Below are 21,269 nucleotides of genomic sequence, written 5' to 3'. Positions count from 1 at the left end.
AGGCCCTCAATATAGGAGGCAAAATGTGACCTTGTACTGAAAGCACATGTGCTATGTAATGTTAACAGGTTGGTTCACCGTGAAAGAGTCTACCCATTGTTCTCTAAACTGTGTCTTTTTAAATACTACTCTCCCTTTTTTTTTTTTTCCCTCCCGCAGCTGCAAATGTTTCAACACACCCTCTATCATCTCCATCCCAGAGGCTAGCACAGATAAGAAGGTGGAAAAAACTGCACTCGCGATGAAATGTTCTCTGACCAAGATAAAGGTGGCGGCAGCATGATGAGAGGAGGCAGGATGCAATGCTGAGGCTACTGGGGGATCAAACTGATACACTCTGGCATCTGGTAGAGCTGCAGGAAAGGCAGCAGGAGCACAGACCGTCACTGCAGCCCCTGTGTAAGCCTGCCCTCCTCCCCAAGTTCCATAGCCTCCTCACCCAGATGCCCAAGAACTTGGGGGCGGCCCTCCAGGCACCCAACCACTCCACCCCAGAGGACTGCCCAAGCAACAGAAGGCTGGCATTCAATAAGTTTTGAAGTGCAGTGTGGCCTTGTCCTTCCCTCCTCTCCCACGCCTCCCAGGCTACCTTGGCAGTTATCCCACTATTTGTGCGATTGAATTAATAAAGAATGCATGATTTTGAAACAACAATGACTTTATTGCCTCTGCAAGCGGTGATTGAAGAGGGGAGGGCGGCTGGCTTACAGGGAAGTAGAGTGAACCAAGGGAGCGGGTTTTCATCAAGGAGAAACAAACAGAACTCTCACACCATAGCCTGGCCAGTCATGAAACTGGTTTTCAAAGCTTCTCTGATGCACAGCATGCCCTGCTGTGCTCTTCTAATAGCCCTGGTGTCTGGCTGCATGTAATCAGTGGCCAGACGATTTGCCTCAACCTCCCACCGCACCATAAACATCTCCCCCTTTCTCTCACAGATATTGTGGAGCACACAGCAAGCAGTAATAACAATGGGAATATTGGTTTCTCTGAGGTCTAACTGGGTAGTAAACTGCACCAGCGCGCTTTTATATGTCCATGTGCACATTCTGCACTTGCTCAGCCTATAGTTGAACAGCTCCTGACTACTGTCCAGGGTGCCTGTGTACGGCTTCATGAGCTATGGCATTAAGGGGTAGGCTGGGTCCCCAAGGATAACTATAGGCATTTCAACATCCCCAACAGTTACTTCCCAGATCAGAAAATAAGTCCCTTCCTTCAGCCGTTTAAACAGACCAGAGTTCCTGAAGATGCGAGCGTCATGTACCTTTCCCGGCCATCTCACATTGATGTTGGTGAAACGTCCCTTGTGATCCACCAGTGCTTGCAACACCATTCAAAAGTACCCCTTGCAGTTTATGTACTGGCTGCCAAGGTAGTCCGGTCCCAAGCTAGGGATATGTTTTCCACCTATCACCCCACCACAGTTAGGGAACACCATTGCAGCAAAGCCATCCACTATGACCTGAACATTTCCCAGAGTCACTACCCTTGATAGCAGCAGCTCAGTGATTGCGTTGGCTACTTGGATCACAGCAGCCCCCACAGTAGATTTTACCCACTCCAAATTGATTCCCGACTAACTGGTAGCTGTCTGGCGTTGCAAGCTTCCAGAGGGCTATCGCCACTTGCTTCTGAACTATAAGAGCTGCCCTCATCTTGGTATTCTTGCACTTCAAGGCAGGGGAAAGCAAGTCACAAAGTTACATGAAAGTGCCCTTACGCATGCGAAAGTTTCACAGCCACTAGGAATCATCCCAGACCTGCAACACTATGCTGTCCCATGCAGCCTGTGCTTGTTTCCCGGGTCCAGAATTGGTGTTCCACGGCATGAGCCTGCCCCATTGCCACCAGGATGTCCAAATTGCCGGGGCCCGTGCTTTGAAAGAGGTCTGTGTCCATGTCCTCATCACTCTCGTCGTCACGCTGCCGTCGCCTCTTCACCTGCGTTTGCAGGTTCTGGTTCCACACATACTACAGGATAATGCGCGAGGTGTTTACGATGCTCATAACTGCCGCAGTGATCTGAGTGGGCTCTATGCTTGCTGTGGTATGGCGTTTGCAGGAGAGCAGAGTTGCAGCAGAAGCGGTGGCTAAAGACAAATGCCACGAGAATAGATATTTATAGAGAATGACAAGAGGACCTGCAAGGTGGATTCAGGAGAGCAGAGTTGATGGGGTGGAGGACGACAGTTAGCACCGCACGTTTTCTGGGGAAGAACATGCGTACCCGGGAGCCCATGACAGACAACATGGAGAAATTTGCTATTGAGACAATAGCAGCAGAGCAGAGTCGCAGTGGATGACGACGGTTAGCAGCACCCAGGAGGACCAGAATGGATCCCCCGAGCTGCAGGAGAGCAGAGTTGCAGTGGAAGTAATAGATGATGATGGTTAGCAGAGTTACTGCACCGTCTGCTGCCAGCAGCACCCAGGACACAACAGCGGCAATGTCGGTGAGCTGAGCTGAGTGGGCTGCATGCTTGCAGTGGTATGGCATCTGCGCAGAAAAAAGGTGCGAAACGATTGTCTGCCATTGCTTTCACGGAGGGAGGGGCGGCTGACAACATGTACCCAAAACCACCCGTGACAATGTTTTTGCCCCATCAGGCATTAGGAGCTTAACCCAGAATTCCAATGGGCGGCGGAGACTGCGGGAACTGTGGGATAGCTACCCACAGTGCACCGCTCTGTAAGTCGATGCTAGCCACGGTAGTGAGGACGCACTCTGCTGACTTAATGAGCTTAGTGTGGACATAACCAATCAACTGTATAAGATCGATTTCTAAAAATCAACTTCTATAATATTGATCTAATTTCATAGTGTAGACATACTCATAGACATGGCCTGAGACTCATTTCTCTAAACAAGAGAGAATAAAAGTTTTGGAAAGGGAGGGAGATAGAGCCTGGTCATGCCAAATAACTTCAAAGTGAAAGAAAGGAACTCCTGTGTCAGGCTTGGTCTACACTGAAAAGTTATATCAGCATAAGTACATTGGTCAGGGGTGAGAAAAACTACACCCTGACCGTGATAACTGTGCAGACAAAACCCCTGGTGGAGACACAGCTGCACCGGTGGATGGGGGCTTCCATCGACAGGGCTAACTTTGTTCAGGGCGGTGGTGTTCCTACACCAACGTAAAAACTTCTGTCAGTGTAGGCTACATGCAGGGCTGGGCCACAGCCTTTTGGCACCAGAGGCGGGGAGCTCAAATGATGCCCTCAGGCACCCTCGCTTGGGCCAAAACTTTGAAAGGTCTCAATTCTGCCTTCTTCCTGTTCTACTCCTCACATGGTACTGCTCTGCTACCTACCCCAATAAAGGAGAACTAACAACTTTAAATGCCTTGTTCAAAAATTTTAAGTAACATGTAACTTTCAGATGCCTGAACAGCAAATGTAACTTTTATTGTCTGCATAGTAAACACTGGCATTTTTATCTGTTTGAATAATCAAAGTGGTGCTTTCCGTGCCTTCTTGGTTGCAAAGATTTGAACTGCTTTCTGAAGGTCCATAGTCTGGGCCAGCTCATGGTCTATTGGGATGGTTGCAAGGCCGAGTAGCCTCTCCTGTGTCATTGTGGAGCGTAGATGTGTTTTTATTAACTTCAGCTTGGAGAAGCTGCGTTCTCCACTGGCAACTGTTACAGGAAGTGTCAGAAGTATGTGCAGAGCAACAAAAGCATTTGGAAAGAGGGTGGTCATCTTATTTGTGCACATATATTCCAGAACAGCCTTTGGAGTTGATCCTGCTGAAATGTATCTTGAAAGGGCTTTCAGTTCATCACCTAAATCACTTGCATCAATATCGTGCATGTCATCATGTGTCAACACTGTCTGTAGTGCCCTGCATTGCTGGTGTAGGTCTTCTTCAGGTATAGTGAGGAGTTTTGGAATATCATACAACATCCCAAATAGACTGCTGTGTTCCTTGAGCTGCATGAAACGTTCTTTGACTGTATTGCACAATCTAGCACCTGGTTAAAGCATTCAACTTTGAATTGTTGTTTGGGGTCTCTTATGGGATTATCCCGTGCCTTGTAATCAAAATGTCGTCTTCTTCAGTGACTCTTGTATTCTTGAATGGGTGGGAAAATAGCTTCAGTGTGAAGTTCCTCTGCCAACTTCTGTGCACTCTTCAGAACATTTTGAAATCCCTCATCTGACCGGTAAGGCTGTAGGTATGACTTTGCTTTGTCCAGTTGTTCCATTGCTCCAGATATATCAAGGTCAACACCTTGGAGTCTCTTGCTTACAACATTTATTTCAAACAGTATGTCATGCAACAACACTAAGCCACACAGAAATTTGAAGTTATGTATGTTTCTGGTGATTCCATTTCCCTCTGCCACTGTTCTCCCACAAACAGTTCCTGTCATAGCATTATCCTCCATAATGACAACTATGGCATCATCTATTGTCCCAATTTGGTGTTTGATAGGCTTTATCGCCTCCACTCTACTTTCCCATCGTGTGGCACTCAGTGGTTTCATGTCAGAGAGGATGTTCCCAGATGTTGCTTCAAAATTTGCCATTGATGAGTTGATGCAGAGAAAAATACATAGATGCTTTGAATTACATTAAAAAATTCAGCAGCCTCACTAGAAGCTGATGCTCCATCACTGACCACCAAGTTCAATGAATGAGAACTGCATGGGACAAAAAAAGCTTGAGGGTCCATGTCTGCACTCCTCTGTTCTTTCCTCTCATGTTGGCACCATTATCGTAACCCTGAACTCTCATGTCAGCTATTGCAATTCCCGTATCATCCAGCTTTTTAAGAAGCACATTTGTCAAACTAGCTCCTGTGGTATCCTCAATGTCAATAAATTATAGAAAATGCTCTGACAGTCACCGTTGCAGGGACATTTTCACTAGGTTCTGTTGTTACAAAATGCACCATTAAAGTCATTTGTTCCGTATGGCTGATGTCAGGTGTGCAGTCCAGAATAACAGAGTAATATCTTGCTGACTTCAGATCTGCCACAATCTTCTGTTTCAGAGTAGCAGCCGTGTTAAGAAAAGGAGTACTTGTGGCACCTTAGAGACTAACAAATTTATTTGAGCATAAGCTTTCATGAGCTACAGCTCACTTCATCGGATGCATTCCACCACAATCTTCCGTTTGACATTTGTTGCTAGTAACTGTATGATCTCATTTTGAATTGTTTTTCCAAGGTAGTGGTGTGTGTACATTTCTTGGGTGGTGACTCTTCTTAGATGCTCCTAGAGTACAGCATCAAACTCAGCCATCAGCTCCACAGTTTTAAGGAAGTTTCCATTGTTTGGCACATACAGCTGATCTGAAGTGCCACGCAGTGCTAGGTTTTGGTAGCAAGCGTTCTCACAATGGCAATGAGCCTTTTCAGAACATTTTGCCAGTAAAGAGACTCTGATGCAATCTTCTCTTGATGCTGATCGTCTATGGTGCCCTTTAACCTTAGTCTCATCTCAAGCTCTTTCGACCTATGGAATACTCTCTGGTGATTTGCTGCCTTCTCATGGCATGCCAGATTTCTAGCCAGATTTTTCCAGTCCTTTGTTCCTGTAGAACCCAATGTGGCTGGAACATTAGACTGGAAGAATTTGCAACAAAAACAGTATGCAGCATTCTGGGTCTTTGAGTACATAAGCCGTGGCCTCTCCACTTTGTCACCACTGGAGATTTCACGCCAGTAATGTGTTGGATGGACACTTCTATTTTCATTGTCTTTGGGGAACATGAAGTTTTTCACTTGCTGTGGCCCGTGCAGTACAAGGAAGTCCCTCAGGCTACTGCTCAAGTGGGTCCACAGTCCTGGATCATCTAGACTTAAGGAACTAAACTCAGCAGCAGCTGTTTCTTGTGCCTCCACCACACTCTTCTCTGATCTACACTTCTTTTCTTCAGGAATGTGCATGGTTAGATCCATTTGAGATGGAGATATGGATGCTGCAGTAGCTGCCAGGTCACCTGCACTCTAACTGGAAGATCAGGCATCTCCTCACCCCTCACATCCTCACTGGGGCCGGAAGGCTCACCGTGAACATTTGTGTCTATGTATCTCAGGAGAGCTCCTTCCTGCTTAGATAGAAAGCTTCCTTTGCTTTCTTTCTTTTTCTGAATGCTGCCCCAGAAGGGCGTTTTATTCTTTCACTGATGACTGCCGTTCTATGTCAGCTATAGTGGCTCTCAACACTCAATTGAAGGGGACAAATAAGCAGGCTGGTAGCAGGACCTGACTGAGGGAAGATATCAGCATCTTAAGGGCCTAACTGGCTCCTACTACTTCGGTTGACTGGCTGTTCCCCTCAAGTGGGTTCAGGAAAGCAGCAGGAAACAGGAAGCTCCCTGAGATTAATCAGTCCAGGCTCCTGGGGGTGCTGGAGAGGTATATAAGAGGCTCCTCCTCCTCTCTCTCCCTGCAGCTCCTACTGCTTTCTGTTATTCCCTCTCACCTTTTCTCCTGCCTGCCTGTTATGTCTCTTGTGCCCTCCTTCCTCCAGCACAGCACTCCACCATCTCTGTGCATCTAGAGCAGAGAGAATACATATGCACCAGCAGCAGATACAATTTTCTACACTCTGGGTCCTAGTGATGCCTCCCCCCCACAGTCTGGCACCTGAGGCAGCCACCTCAGTTCGCCTCATGGTAAGGCCAGCCCTGGCTACGTGTGCATTATGGGGCCATGCTGATATAGTTATGCCGGTGTAGTCTCCGTAGTATAGATACACCCCTGGACAATAGGAGAGAGAGCAGAAGCTTGAAGCTAAAGGAGGATTTGGACATGAGGAACAGCTTTTGGCAGTGAGAGCAACTTGAGGTAAGAATAAGGATTTCCAAGGTTATGGAGCATGGTGCAGTCTCTCTGCTGTTTCAGGATGTTGTCTCAGTTGGAGTTGTGGAGGATACTAGTGCAGTGAGTTAAGCTAACTTCCAACGTTCAGGAGAAGTTTGAGTTCGCTGCTTGGCCCTGTGAATTTGTCCCTTCCAGTCACAGAACCTCCCAGCTTTGAAAGAATGTGGGATTCCTTCTGTGTGTTTTGCTGATGCACTGCAATCCTTGAAATCTGGTGTGGATTTGTCTGACCTCAGCAGGGTGTCTTTTTCCGCTTGCAGGCTTCTGGAGTCACCTTTGCATGTACCTACCGGTCTGACTAAGTGCTTTGTCTGTCTGTCTGTGTCTTTCTCTCTCTCTCCACAAGCTGGAGAACCCAGCTGAAAATCTTCTTTAAACTGGACTAGGCAGCTTTGGGAGCTCCAGTTCCAAGGGAGTGGCTGGGAAATACTGGCTCCTAGCTCCTTTCCCAGCCAGGTGACTCCACCAAAGGTGCGATCCCTGGATTGGAATAAATACTATTGTGAAAGTCTGCCCTTCCCAAGCAACAAGGATGTCCCATGCAGTCACCTAACATTCCCATTGCTTGTGGGATCTTTGCATTATCTGGCATCTCGACCAGGCACCCAGCTGAGTAGCTGCAAGCTAGAGTGGGGACCTGGGCATGCCCTGTGGGAAGTGGGTAAGTACTGTGCGGCGTTTACAGGAAGCTACTATATAGTGGGAATGTAGAGCACATCACTAGCTCAGAAGCAAATCCACATTTACCACTGTGCTGGTGTCTGCTGGGCCAGGCAGTCTCTTCTGGCACTAGACTGGTGGAAAAGATAAAGGGCAGTCTTGGCTGTTTGTCTGTAGATAAGATGACTTGGCAGGACTGGCTTTCACTGATAGTCCTCTATCCAGCCTGCCTTAAAGTTCATAGCAATTAACTATGGATGCTTGAGGCTCAGTTTCCTAGTAAATTTGTTCACACTAAATGTCTGTAACTGTGGCTGAGAGTGCCGTATGGTAGGGACAGTGCCTTCATCTCTATCTGGTGTAGGGCTGAGAACTATTTGGGGAATCATACCAGTCACAAAGGCCCTGTTCCCCCTGAAATGGAACTGAGCTAGACATGGCCTGCTCCTGACAAACATGGGCTAGGCTTGGTTTCAGTGTCTGAAAAACAAGGGGAAACCATTCCTTGTTAAAGATGTCTGGCTAAGGTGGGAAGACTAAAACCTCAGTTTCTAGATAGGGTTGTCATGCAACTAGGTCCTGTGCCCAGCAGTAACTGGGGTGTGGGAGAAGGTGGGACAGAACATGTAGTGTGGCAAAGGCCATGCTCTCCCACCTGTGCAAATCCACTTCAAAGGTGAAGCTCCTGCAGAGCTGCCTTCCAGAATTAGGGGAGTTGGGAGGGTGAGAATGAACCTCCCATTTCAGTATGCTCCTCACTTTACTGAATGGAAAAGTCCAGACCTTGTCCACAATGATCCAGCCATCCAAGGAGGCAATCCAAACAATATACCCAGATACTGCCCTGGGCACTCAGAGGGTGGAAGTATCGAAGGCGGTGCACAGGAAGGAGGCTTTCTCTGTCTGCCTTGGGGAAACATTCACAGTGGCTAAGGATTCCTGTTTCTTCTTGGAAGAAGTAGAAGATGGTCCCTTGGCTCCTAGGCCAGAAAAAGAGTTCATGCATCGGGACTTCAGGGATGAAGGAATGAAGATGGGTGAGAGACAGGTGCAAAAGCAGTGGATAGGGGTATGAACTGAGTGAAGGGGCTATGGGCCCACTTGGTTACTGGGGTGTTGGTATGTAATGCATGCAGAGTCTAGCTATTCCTTCCCTGTGAGAGAGGAGGGAGCAATTCTGCAGTTAGCCTCCTTTGCCTACAATACTCTAGCCTTTGTCTGTCGTTGGGGAGCAGACAGAACTGTCTAGGGTCAGCTAGTCTTGGTGTAAACCAGGGGTGGGGAACCTTTTTTTCTGTCATAGGCCATTGACTCACAGAAAAAAATCCATTGCAAGTCACTCACCCACCGGGGGTGTGTGTGGTGGGGCAGAGCTCGGGGATTCCTCCCCCCGCAGTGGGGTGAGCCAGCGCTCGCAACTTCAGCCTCGTGGAGGGGTGCCAAGACTTAGGGTTTCCCTCCCACAGTAGGTCCAGCCAGTGCTTGTGGCTCCAGCCCTGTGGGGCAGGGGAGAGTGGAGGCTCAGGGCTTCCCCCCCCCCCCGAGGTGGGATGAGCTGGTGCTCTCAGCTCCAGCCCTGCAGGGGGGGGCGTTGCAACCTGGATGAAATTAACCAATGGGCTGGATCTGGCCTGTGGGCCGTAGGTTCTCCACCCCTGGTGTAAACCCTGTGGAGTCACTGGATTTAGAGGATGGAACTGGCTCGTGGCCTGGTAACTAGAGGCTGGAAATGACCAAACACAGAAAAGAAATCAGCTTCATTGTACTGACACAAGGTAGTCATCCTGGGGACCACTTCCTGCCATTTCCCTGGGAAGAGCAGAGAGTGAGCTCAGTGCTCTTCCACAACCTTTTACTCTTGTCACTTGGTCTCAAGCACTGCTATTTGCCTCTCAATTTGCTCTGGAGGCAGGTGCAGCCCTGCCATAATGGGTTCTCTGGTGCTGAGCTCTGCTTACAAAATGCTGCTGCGTAGGAAATCACTATCTGAAGAAACCCTGAGCCACTCTAGCACCTTCTTATAACTGAGAGTCTTCCTGCTTGTTTAGCCAGCTAGATGGGATAGCTGATGATGGGGAGAAGAGGGATATATTACTCTGGCCACATTTTTGCTGTGAGAAGATTTTCTGAAGGCCCTCTTGATTATGGGGTCTAACATTGTGTGGAAATCCTGTATTTTTCTCCTCTCCCAGCCAGCCACTCTGCAGAAGTGTCTGATGCTCCTGCATGTAGTCATCCTGCTGCAGAATGAGACTGAGTCCTGATCAGTCTAACTCTAGTGCTCTTGCAGGAGCAGGCAAGGCAATATGTGATTCTCTCCCACTACTGGTGTGGAAGGGAGGAGAGGGAGACAGGCGCACTTCTCCTGCCACCCTTCAATCCTGACCTGCCACATCCTTTGCTTTTCCAGTACTGCTGCTACATCTGCCAAAGAACCTTGGTTCTGACCTACAGACCCCCTACTATTCTGGTATCATGGCCTCTCCTGTACAGCAGCTGCCAACCCTCTGCCATGTTAAGATGTCCACAAGGTACTCTGCTGTGACCACAAAACTAATGTAATTTGTATTTTAAGGCAGGCTTGGAATCTCCATTGGTGAAATGACCTCCTAACGGTACAGCCAACCTCGGGCATTCAAAAATCGTAAGTTTGGTTTTAAAATGCTTTTTAAAAATTTCACTTTTTGTAGTGCACTTGGGTCATGGTTTTTAAGCTTTTTATCTCAACAGCCATAAGGGCTGGGAACGCTTTAAAATGAAAACGGAGAATCTCATGTAATGGTATTACTCCAGGACCTGGGGCTCTAAGAAAATACCAGTGGTTCCCAGACTTGCAATAAAGTGGCAGCACTGTAAAAGCTATCCAACAGCCAGATAGCTTCCTACTGTTTCTCGTTTGTCTCCTTCCCCACTAATAAAACCTCCACTCCTCAAAAGCCACCCCAGGGATTCTCCTACTTGGAGTTTGAGCTGGCTTTGCCATCCCACCAGCATCAGAGTGTGGTACATAGATCTACAAAGAAATCATTTTTTTTTTTTTTTTATTTGCTAGTAAACTCTCCTGGCTGTCCCAGCACTCAAGCTGTTCGCAAGAGCAGACGGCACGTGATGCTGTAGGAATAACCAACTTGGAGGGCAAGCCTCTTGCTCTTCCTGGGGCTCAGGCTGGCAGTGGCAGCTACCTTTCTCAGCGCTTCTGTTCACTATAAAATGTTCTCTCCAAGTCTGCATGTGGGGTCAGTGTGACCTAGTGACTGACATGGGGTCAGTGTGTAGGAGCTCTGGAAAGGGCTTGTACAAAAAAGGGTCCTTCTCATTTTCTGATGTGTATCTTCCACCAAGACAGACCCACTGGACTTCTGTAGGGCCTATGCTGCTCCAGGAGAGGCTTATGCCCTAACCAAATGCCAGCTACTTCGGGGTTGCATAGTATATCCAGCAGGGTTTGCAGTTCTGGGGTTGATTAATAGTTCTGGCAGCTAAAGAAACAATCTGTCTGATTCCTAAATTGAACGTTTGATGCAGAAACTGCAGAAAGAATGGACCTGGGTTCTCTGTCCTTTAGTCCCTTTTCTGACTGACTCCTAGATGGAGCATGGCTGCTCCACAGCACATTAAACAATTTTCAGCCTCCACCCCCAAACTCTCACGTGGGGTAGTTAGTCAGGACTGGAAACCAGAGTCTGACAGTGATTCATCTTTCCCTGGGAGGACTCAATACTGTTTAAAGGTAAACTGAGAAGGATTTTTTTTAAATTGTGCTTGTGCCTCTTGCTTCCTTGTGAAGGAGAAATAAGGCCTGGGAGATGGGTTAAATATGTTTTTAACTGCTTGTGTGTTACCCTAGAGATTTTCAGAGTGTAAAGTCTGGTGGTGGTGGAGGATGACTAGAAGTCCCAGGGATGTTTACTGTGAGTTCTACACTGTAACTGAAGGGGCAATGCAATGACTCTTTAACAAACACTTTATTTCTCCAAAATATGACTTGGTGAATGGTTAGCACAGTGACTCAAGCCGCTCCTCATCCCCTTCCCTCACCCACGCCTTCCCCTGCCAAATCTTAGTTTGACTAAAATCACCTCCCTTCTCAGGTGCTGCAGCTTCCATTCTGTTGGCTCTTGCGTTATCTCCATTTAATTAATTCTGAGCCATTGTAGCCTTCTGGCTTAAGCAGGACATCCGTTTCTAACACAGAAAAATCAATCAGAACAAGAAATATTACTACTACTTGGAGTACAAGCTCCTTGGGCAGGGATTGTCTCCTCATGTTTGTACCATGTCTAGCACAGTGGGGTCCTGGTCTACGAGTGGGGTTGCTACTACTGCAGTAAAATGTCTAAATCACTTAGCTCTTTGGCCTACAGGCACTAGAGGAGGCTTTTGCCTCTTGATTCTTCTGCACGTCATGGTAGACAGCACTAGGCTTATCCGAAAAGCCAAGTGTGGGCAGCAGTGGGGAAGGCTAGAGAAGACATGTGGGCTGTACTGCAACGGAAAGGAGGACCAATCCCAGTGCAGCTGCTGTGCCTGGGAAACCTCATTTAGTTTAGTCCATTCCAGCAGTGGGCTGTTCCTTTGCTCAGCTATTATAACAGCACCTTTCCCGCACAATGCCGTCATACTGCCCCACTGCTTCTATTTTAAATCTCTGGGACTGGATCTTGTGACACAGGGATTTGGCATCTCCCCTACATGCTGGAATGTGGCACCTTGGAAGAGGAGAGTGGCAGCAGCTGCTGTACCGGGAGTGCCCCTCCTTGCCTTGAGCATAGGAGGAGACCCAGGTTCCTATCCTAGGACTGTTACTTGTCAGAACAGCAGTGTCTCTGTCTGTGTCAGAGCAGCAGGGTCTAACTCTCTGTGCATCTCTCTCTTACCCACCACCACGTTTAGAGTTGGAACAGCCCAAGAAATCACTCCGGGCAGCTGGGGCCTCCAGAGCCCTCATTCTTCTCTTTCAGGTATGTAGTTACTTTGTTGCTGGGCACAGGAGTGGAACCAGCTGACTTGTAGTCATGCAAAGTTCTTTCACAGGCTGGCTATCAGGGCTGCTGGTGAGGGGAGGGGTCCTTCTGCATTTAAGGTTTCATGCACCTGAATCTTCTGTTTGGTATGATGACTTGCCCCTGTAACAGGGTTTCTTGGAGGGCAGTGGGGGTTGGGGGAAGTTGGAACTTTGTTGGGAAGCCAGAGGAATTTCCTTGATGGCCTTCTAACAACCTTCATATTATCCAAATGTGCTGCTCAGGCAGATGGTACTTAACGCTCTCCTTGGTTCCCTCTGTGTGTCTTCTGAAGTCTACCATGGGTCTCTTATTGTGTGGCTGATAGTCCCAGAAAGCAGACGCTGAGAAGGACTGAGGGGACATGGGATACCTAGTCTCTTGGACTGATCTGATGCTTCTTCTGCTGTGTGAGTTCTGCCTTGGGACTGGCAGAGAGAGCAGATACCTTTCTAGGGTGTGAGGGAAGCTTTTTATAACTGGGAATGTGGAAGAGGAGAAGAGCAGCAGCAAAGCATGTCAATCTTATGTTAACCAAAACTTGCCTGGGACAGGCCTGTATATACTGCTTACTCAGGCCTGTCTCCCCCTGCCACCCCTCAAAGGATAGTGGTGCTTAGGACGGTCCTGAGCACCACCATCAGGGCAGTTCTCATGTGGCAGCAGTGCCAGGATCCCAGTCCAGCCAAAATTATGTATTGATTCATAGATTCATAGATATTTAGGTCAAAAGGGACCATTATGATCATCTAGTCTGACCTCCTGCACAACAGAATTTCACCCACCAGTCCTGCAAAAAACCTCTCACCTATGTCTGTGCTATTGAAGTCCTCAAATCGTGGTTTAAAGACTTCAAGGAGCAGAGAATCCTCCAGCAAGTGACCCGTGCCCCATGCTACAGAGGAAGGCGAAAAACCTCCAGGGCCTCTTCCAATCTGCCCTGGAGGAAAATTCCTTCCCAACCCCAAATATGACGATCAGCTAAACCCTGAGCATATGGGCAAGATTCATCAGCCAGATACTACAGAAAATTCTTTCCTGGGTAACTCAGATTGGGCCGAATAGGAATTGGTAGTGACAGTGTTTCGGTGTGGGGTGAGATGGGGCCTTTGTCACCTTCTACACTGGATTCCCTGTGCCGAACACAGGAATGTGGTGACAGAGACTGTGTTGTAATGTAAATTGGGATGTTCCCAGGAAGCTCGTTCTGCCCGGAAACCCAAGCACATCCTTGGATAGATGGCACTAGGTGTGGCTATAGTTCCCTTCCTAGCCCGATAGGCTGCACCCCATTTAGGACATGCCTTCCTGGTGACCATTGGGTTTTGGTTTCTCTAGTCAGTAACTGATGTAATCTCTTAATCCTCCTCACTCTTTTATATTGGGACACTAGAGTCATCTCTTTCAACACAACTTATTTTAAGTGTCTCAAGGCTTGGCATGCTCAGTAGTTTAACTGAGCATGCTCTTCCTTTGATGGTCTTGGTGCAAAAAGAAGGAGTCTCTGCTGAGGCAAAAGGTTCTGGACTTACCAGTTTCTCCAGGACAGGTACAGCCTGGGTGGTGGCAGGGCCAGTTTCCTCCCTTCTAATGTGCCACTGGCCTCTCCTGAATGGGTCCCTTCTAGCGGGGAGAGGAGTTGAGTCTGCATGGCCTGTTTCGTGCTGGAACTGAGTCAGGGGGCTGGTAAGTGCCAGTGGTGCTGTGATATGGACACTTGCCCACTGGCAACTGGACTTGCCCAGCTCTCTTCCATAAGTGTTGAGTTGTCGGGATGGTGCGTGGCTGAGTCCCTGACAGTGTCATGCTACAAACAGCTCTTCTTTCTCTTCCAGCTGCACTGAAATCTGCAAAAATTCTTTGCTGCAAGAAAACCAGGGTTATGTCATCAGAAGATGATGTTGTTGGGGAGGCTCTTGGGGGCAGCTTTTGGGAGGTAAGGCGGGATCATTAGGAGGGAGGAAAATGTCTTTTACGTGTCACCCATAGAGTTATGGCTTGGGTCTCAAGCTTTCTGGGTAATATGCTATTCCCCTGGAGTGGGAGAGAGGGAGAGACACTGACTTGCTTTTGGGACTGGTGTAGTTCTCTGGAGGGGGATTCAGTAGGGTGTATAGGGGAGGTAACCCCTTCCTTCTCAGAAGCTACTAAGTGATGCCTCTGTTCTAGACCTGAATCAACACCAATGGAGAAGAATGTGAAGCCAGAACATCCCACCTCTTAAACTTCCCACAATACATCCACTTCCTCCTGCGGGAGCCCTGGGTGGGGTCCTAGCCCGGCTGCTAGCCTCAGCAGGACCTGCCCTTACTATGTGGTGGCCTGATCTGCTGCCCCTGGCTCCTAGGGTGGGTGGATGGGTGGGTGTGAAGTCAATGCAGTGGGACTGACACTGTCTGCTCTTTCAGGCTGGTAACTACAGGCGGACAGTGAAGCGTGTAGATGATGGGCACCGTCTCTGTAACGACCTCATCTCCTGCTTCCAGGAGCGAGCCAAGATTGAGAAGAACTATGCCCAGCAGCTAACAGACTGGTCCCGCAAATGGAGGACCACTGTAGAGAAGGGTGAGGCCGGCCGGCTAGGGTGGGCACAGCCTTCAGGAGAAGCTCTCCACTCGTAGAGCACCCTGTCTTGCTGTGGTTGGGGCTGTCCTTAGGAGATGAGCACACCCATTGGGCAGCATGGAGCTGGATTTCTTGTATTCTTCTTTCCTGGCTCAAACCAAGTAGCTCTAGGACAGGGATGCTCTGTGGTTCCTTTCCAGCCACCAGTTCTCTGATCCCTTCAAGGAAGGGATGTTCCCTCTGCATTTCCAAGTGCTCCATTACAAAAAAATGTTTGCCAGACTGGAAGGGGAGGTTCAGGCTTGGAGTGTGTACAAGGGAAGATCTGTAGCCTGACTAAAGGATGACTTGGGAGGAGACGATGGGAACACAAGTGCCTAAGAGAATCTAGTGGCAGGTGATTGACATCACAAGGTGATAGAGCCTTAGAGTGTAACAAGGAATGGGAGGGTATTAGAACAGTTGCCCTAAAGTGCCCACTAGCCCGTGAAACTGGCCTTAAGCTCCAGCCAGGGGACTGCCATTGCTTCCCTCTTCTAAGCTCAGCTAAGCTAAGCAAAGCCCCTAAGGAATATTTTGTAGAGACTCACCTACACTGCACTGGGGCAGGACTAGATCATCAGCTATGCATGCTCATTGTTAATACCTGACTCTGCGAGCTGTAACACGTAGTCCTTCCTCTCTTTTCTATCTGTGCAGAGAACAGTCCACGTTGGCCTGAGTGCTTTTTGGTGGTGGCAGAGGTGTCCTGCATGATGAAGGAAGGCTGGCTTCTGAACTTGGTCCCCATATCTGTGGACATAGGGTTGTAATGGCCACTCTCATGTTTGCTCCTCCAGGCCCTCAGTATGGCACACTAGAGAAGACTTGGCACGCCTTCCTGACAGCTGCAGACAAGCTGAGTGAGATCCATCTAGAGGTGCGGAACCATCTTGCTGGAGAAGATGCAGACAAGATCAAGGCCTGGCAGAAGGAGGCCTACCATAAGCAGATGATTGGTGGGTTCAAGGAGACTAAAGAGGCAGAGGATGGATTCCGTAAGGCCCAAAAACCCTGGGTGAAGAAGCTGAAAGATGTGAGCAAGGAGTGTGTGTAAGGCAGAGGGGGCTGGGATGCTGGCGCTAGACATTTTTGCCTGGAGTGCAGTTAGCTTGGGTGTGCTTTGTTTAGACATCTCTTTAGTTGTGGGGGTTGGTTCTGTTAGGTGTGGCTGGCTCTTTGCCCATGGCATACTTGCAGCCTTCCTTGATGCAGAAATATCTGGGGTTGGTGGGCTGAGGCCCTCCTGTGTGGCAACCTGTGACTTGGGGGAGGAAGGGGGTGACTTTATGTCTGTGGAGTTCGGGGGAAGCCTTTTCCTTTGAGCATGGCAGGCTGATGGCTGAGCTGGCCTCTCCTGATGGGGCTGGCTCCTATGTGATGTTTGCTGCCAGTAATAAAGTCTGAAAAACAACACCTACCATCTCTTCCCCCTTCCCCCCAGCAACACGTAAGGGATGGGAAAGTTTGTGCTGGGGCACCTAGCTCTGGTTTTTACAGAACTACCTGTGTTAGGTGGAGACCTCTAAGAAGAACTATCACACAGCCCGGAAGGATGAGAAGACTGCACAGACACGTGAGAACCATGCCAAGGCAGATTCCTCCATCTCACAGGAGCAGCTGCACAAGCTGCAGGAGCGTGTGGAGAAATGTGCACAAGAAGCTGAGAAGGTGGGTGTGCCCTATGTGGACTCAGACCATTAGGGGTCACTATACCGGCGAGGCATGGGGAGAAGAGACTTGAAATGAGTGTCAGCTTAGCTCCTGGTCCTACAGGGTGCCAAGTATCCTCGCTGCCTGCTGACTTGTGTGGGAGCTCAGTACCTCATGGGACTGACCTGTAGCTAGTCAGGTCCTGGTGACAGGATTCAGACAGCGCACCTGGTGCTGTATAACAAATAGTTCCAGGCTGCTGCTCCATAAGGTAGACGCTGCAGTGCAGAAGGATCCGGCACAAGAGTGACTAGTGTGCATGTCCAGGTGAATGCAAAGTTGTAGAGCTGCTCAATGGAGAAGACGGCTGGAGAACTGAGCCTGTCTCTGTCTGTCTGACCCCCTCTCTGTCCCCCTCACCCGCAGCTGGGAAAGTCACTGCCATTGGAGAACTGGGGAAGGTGTCAGAGGTAGAGAGGGGTCACTGACATGGCAGGACTGCAAGCCTGGCTCTGGGGAGGAAGGGGCTTGCCTGGGTTCCCCTGATGTTCCCATATGCCATGCTTAGCTGTGCAGGGGAGTCTGTGCAGGGTCCCCTGATGGAGAAGAGCAGGAGCAGGTGGGAAAGAAGCTCTTGTGTGCCCTAGACAGGGTGCAGAGCAGGGGGTTGGCACCACGGCCAGTTGGCTTATGTTTGTTCTCACTCCTGGCTGCTGCAGTGTAAGGATCAGTATGAGAAGATGCTAGATGAGCTAAACCGCTACAATCCCCGCTACATGGAGGACATGGAACAGGTGTTTGAGGGCTGCCAGGAGGCAGAGTGCAAGCGACTGTGCTTCTTCAAGGAGATGTTCCTGGATCTACACCAACATCTCAACATCTCCACTAATGAAAGGTACCTACCTGTGCAGTGTGTCCTGGTGTGCGACGGGGATGTCCACTGCATGGCCTCTGGGAAAGGAGAGTGTCTGGCGTGTGTGTGTGTGTGTGTGTGGTGGTGGTGGGGGGGCTTGTGTCCTATTATTTCCCCTTCTAAGGTGTCTGAATAGCTGCAGTCTGACCACAGCTTGTCTCTGGTTTTATTCAGGGTGGGTTCCGCCTCAGTTTGAGGATTCCACCGCTCCTACCATTGTGCACCCTTCTTGTGGGTGTGAGTCTTTAATCTACTCTGTCCTTCACTATGAAGTGAAGGCTGTTACCTGCCTCCAAGGGGATGTCTACTCTGTATCTGGCTGTGCGGACCTACCCCCAGCCCTCAGAGCCTGAGCTGCCATTTCTGCACAGCTATTTTTAGCACACTAGCTCCACTGTGGACCCAGGCTGGGAGACTCACTCCCAGGTGAGGTGTAGAAATACACCAACTCACTGCTCCATAAACTTTGAGGGCCAACGCCACCCCATTCCCTCCAATAGCTGGAGACATTTAACCTGCTTCCTTTGGTGTGATATGACTCAGGAGATATGGCCATGAACCCCCATGTAATACTGTGCCGGGGCATGGGGGTAGCCATTGCAGCCTCCCAGGACAGTTTTTGTGTAGGGTCGAGGAACAGTATACGTCAAAGAGACCCATTTCCCTGTGTCTCTTCATGGGATTCTGCCAGCCCTTTGCAAGTTCCAGCAGCAGGGCATCTCCAGCTGTCCATGCCTATGAGCCAGGCCAGCTGGCTCCCTGCTCCATCTCTGAGGGGATGGTGCTTCCATAGAGTGGGATGTCTGGCTTGTGAAATGCTTTGGGGTTAAAGGTGCTGGAGCACAGCCTCTCTAATCCCCAGTGGTTCTTGAAATAGGATGATGTGGAGGTGAAAGGGGAAATTTATGCACCTGACAGTAATTTGGGGCTGTACAGGGACTTGTTCACTGACATTGGTTCTGCTTCTGCTTGCAGTTTCCATGCGCTGTACCGGGATCTGTACCAGGGAATCGTGGCTGCAGATGACCAGGAGGACCTGAAATGGTGGCGCAACACTCATGGGCCAGCCATGGCCATGAATTGGCCACAGTTTGAGGTGGCATATTCCTCATTTCCACATGCTGCAGAGCTACTTTATTGTACTCGTACTCTGTGGCTTCCCCCTGCCCGCTGAGACTTCCCACTGGAAAACACTCTGTCCCTGCTCACCTGGGATCATGATGTTTCGTTTCTTTTTTCTTAGAGGGGATAGTACTGGAAGGTCTACCTCTGTGGCAACTGGGGAGAGGCCATGCCAGCTAAAATGCAATCATTCTGGCCCCCCTCCCAGCTCTGGTCAAGGATGGGGGTTTATGCTAAGGGTAGTGAGACATGCTGAATCTTTTCTCCCCCCTCTACACCCCCAATCCTCAGGCATGATCTTACTGCCTCTGCAGGGCTCTTATTTGTCAGACTATTCCATTGCATTGCTTGGCCATTAGTTAAATATGGTGCTGTGTTCTTGTGCCCCACCCACCTTCCTCTCTGGCAGTAGAATAAACTGTGTCAAAGCTCTCTGGACTCAGGGGACTGACGTGCCTTTCCTTCTGGACAGGAATGGACCCTGGAAACCCAGCGGCCAATCAGCAAGAAGGAGAAAAGCAGTAAAAGTGCTGAAGATGTGACGCTGACCAGCATTGTGCCCACACGGGACGGTGTTTCTCAGACCCCTCCACAGACACGGCGAGGGTAAGGGCTGAAGCCTGGGACATACTGGAGAGGCATAATTATGCCCTGGAGTATGAAATAGCTTAGCTGAGAAGAATGATCTCATTTGTATTTCTCTCCCTCTTTTTTTCACCATTGGGCTGGAAATGGGTGAGCCCCAAGCAGTGCCCTGGCCTATACAACTCGGAGATGAGTAGGGCAGAGAAAGGGGCTTTTTTGGAGCATTGGGGTGGGATAGTGGGAGGATCTCCTTTGCTGTCCACGTGCACTCATATGATAGTGCCAGAGCTAGGACCTTCCTCTCCTAGTGGCCCTGTTCAGTGCTGGGGGTCTCCTCTCAACTCATCCTAACATGGGTCTGCTTAGTCTGATTCACTGCTGAGCAGGATGCTGTGTGGGGGAGGATGCTGGTAGGATTTTGCCTTCAGCTGCTTTTCATCTCTGGGAGATGGAAAAAGCCCCTGGGGATTGGGAACTAGAAATCCTTCCCTAGGTACACTGGCAGGCCTGGATGTTTGAACAAGACTCTCTTCTGTGGATACGAGCATCTTATGGTTTGGTGTGGGGTGCTACCTGGTCAAAACTTGACAAGCCCAACAGAGAAAGTTTACACAATTCAGGTAGCTGCTTCCTCTTCCAGGATCTGTAGCAAATGAGTTAGAGAATGGGAAGGAGTTTAGGAAATGAGTCTCCCATGGTGTCCACTTCCTTCCTGCTCCAGAAGACATAATCTCCTGCTAGCACAAGTGAAGCTTAGAATTGAACATGGCAGGGAAGGAGTTGGAAGCAATCTGGGTGGAGCTGTCTCCAGGCTGTTGTCCTTTCCCAAGGAGCTGGATTCAGGGCCCTATTTGCCAATCCACAGGTTTTCCTACCAAGCGGAGAAGAACAATTTCTTCTATGACACCCTGAGGGCATCAGCCCATGTGAAGTTAGTATGGAATGCCCCCTATCCAGGGGGTGTCTGGGTTCAAACTATTTGTGTTCTGCTCTTCCTTTCTCCTCTGTTCTGGCCCCTGAGATAGGGAGACCAGCTGAGTCTGCCCTGGGGGGATGTGGCCTCCTTTCTCTTTCAGGGCTTTTTCCAGCTGAGCATGTTTTGGAAATACCTGAACTTCTTTGTGTTGGCTGTCCTGGGTGAGGGATGTCTGAGTGGGGTTGGGACTTGAAAGGGGGGATGCTCTTTGGACCCATTGCCTACACAACCCCCTGGGGTTCTGCAGTTTTCTGGGCTGTTTTGAGCCAAATCTAACTTCTCCTGGTCTCTCTCCTTCCCATACACTTCCACCCTCCTGTCCTGCCTCTCTGTCTCCTCCTGGCTCAAGTGTAGTTGTCCCTGGGGCTCTATGGTGATGCATGATTCAGGAGATGGGGAGGCACCTCAGAGGGTCAGGCCTGTGTTTGAGATAATCCTGCGTTTTTGTTTTTCCTCCCCACACACACAGCGGAGCGAAAGAGGACATGTCGGAGTGGTCCGATGACGACACTCCCAAGAAGTGCCTGGATGCCAATGGGCACGAGGAGGACATAAAAGTACCAGGTGTACAGGTGCGAGCGCTGTATGATTACACAGGACAGGAGGCTGATGAACTGAGCTTTAAAGCAGGTACAGAGGCACTAATCCCTTGCCACTACCACTTGGGCTGATGGTTGGAAACCTCCCACTGTGAGATCTGGATAGCTCCTTGGGAACTGTTCATTGTCCTTGCCCACTGCTTCTGGAGAGGGGCATAGCACTGGGCAGGCCAGCACTCCATTCCACCATGCTGCTGAGAGGGGGACCAGCAAGGCTCATACTGTGGGGGAGGCATCTCATGCATAGTGAGGCATTCAGGTGCTGAAAATGGAATGTTTTGGGTCCTGGCCAAGGGGTTGGAGAATAACCTGA

At 49.5% G+C, this 21,269-nt stretch overlaps 1 protein-coding gene across 9 annotated transcripts in view; it reads left to right on the top strand.

Moving 5' to 3' along the window:
- The window catches only part of PACSIN3 (protein kinase C and casein kinase substrate in neurons 3), a 38,733-nt gene that overhangs the window by 14,260 nt on the left and 3,204 nt on the right, over positions 1-21,269 (top strand). For 4 of the 9 annotated variants that reach the window (XM_084630927.1, XM_084630923.1, XM_084630925.1 and 1 more), the window contains exons 2-12: positions 10,081-10,145; positions 12,395-12,462; positions 14,340-14,440; positions 14,913-15,069; positions 15,909-16,144; positions 16,624-16,779; positions 17,481-17,656; positions 18,650-18,770; positions 19,269-19,402; positions 20,247-20,312; positions 20,827-20,987. In XM_084630927.1, the coding sequence (XP_084487053.1) occupies positions 14,387-14,440; positions 14,913-15,069; positions 15,909-16,144; positions 16,624-16,779; positions 17,481-17,656; positions 18,650-18,770; positions 19,269-19,402; positions 20,247-20,312; positions 20,827-20,987 (1,261 nt within the window). In that variant the 5' untranslated portion in view covers positions 10,081-10,145; positions 12,395-12,462; positions 14,340-14,386. Of the gene's footprint in view, positions 1-10,076; positions 10,146-12,394; positions 12,463-14,339; positions 14,441-14,912; positions 15,070-15,908; positions 16,145-16,623; positions 16,780-17,480; positions 17,657-18,649; positions 18,771-19,268; positions 19,403-20,246; positions 20,313-20,826; positions 20,988-21,269 lie in introns of all 9 variants that reach the window. The other 5 variants (XM_084630922.1, XM_084630926.1, XM_084630929.1 and 2 more) reach the window with 4 other exon arrangements.

Source organism: Lepidochelys olivacea (genome assembly GCF_965140295.1).
Source record: "Lepidochelys olivacea isolate rLepOli2 genome assembly, chromosome: 6".
NCBI classification, from domain to species: domain Eukaryota; kingdom Metazoa; phylum Chordata; order Testudines; family Cheloniidae; genus Lepidochelys; species Lepidochelys olivacea.
This window is presented reverse-complemented; position numbering and strand designations above follow the sequence as displayed.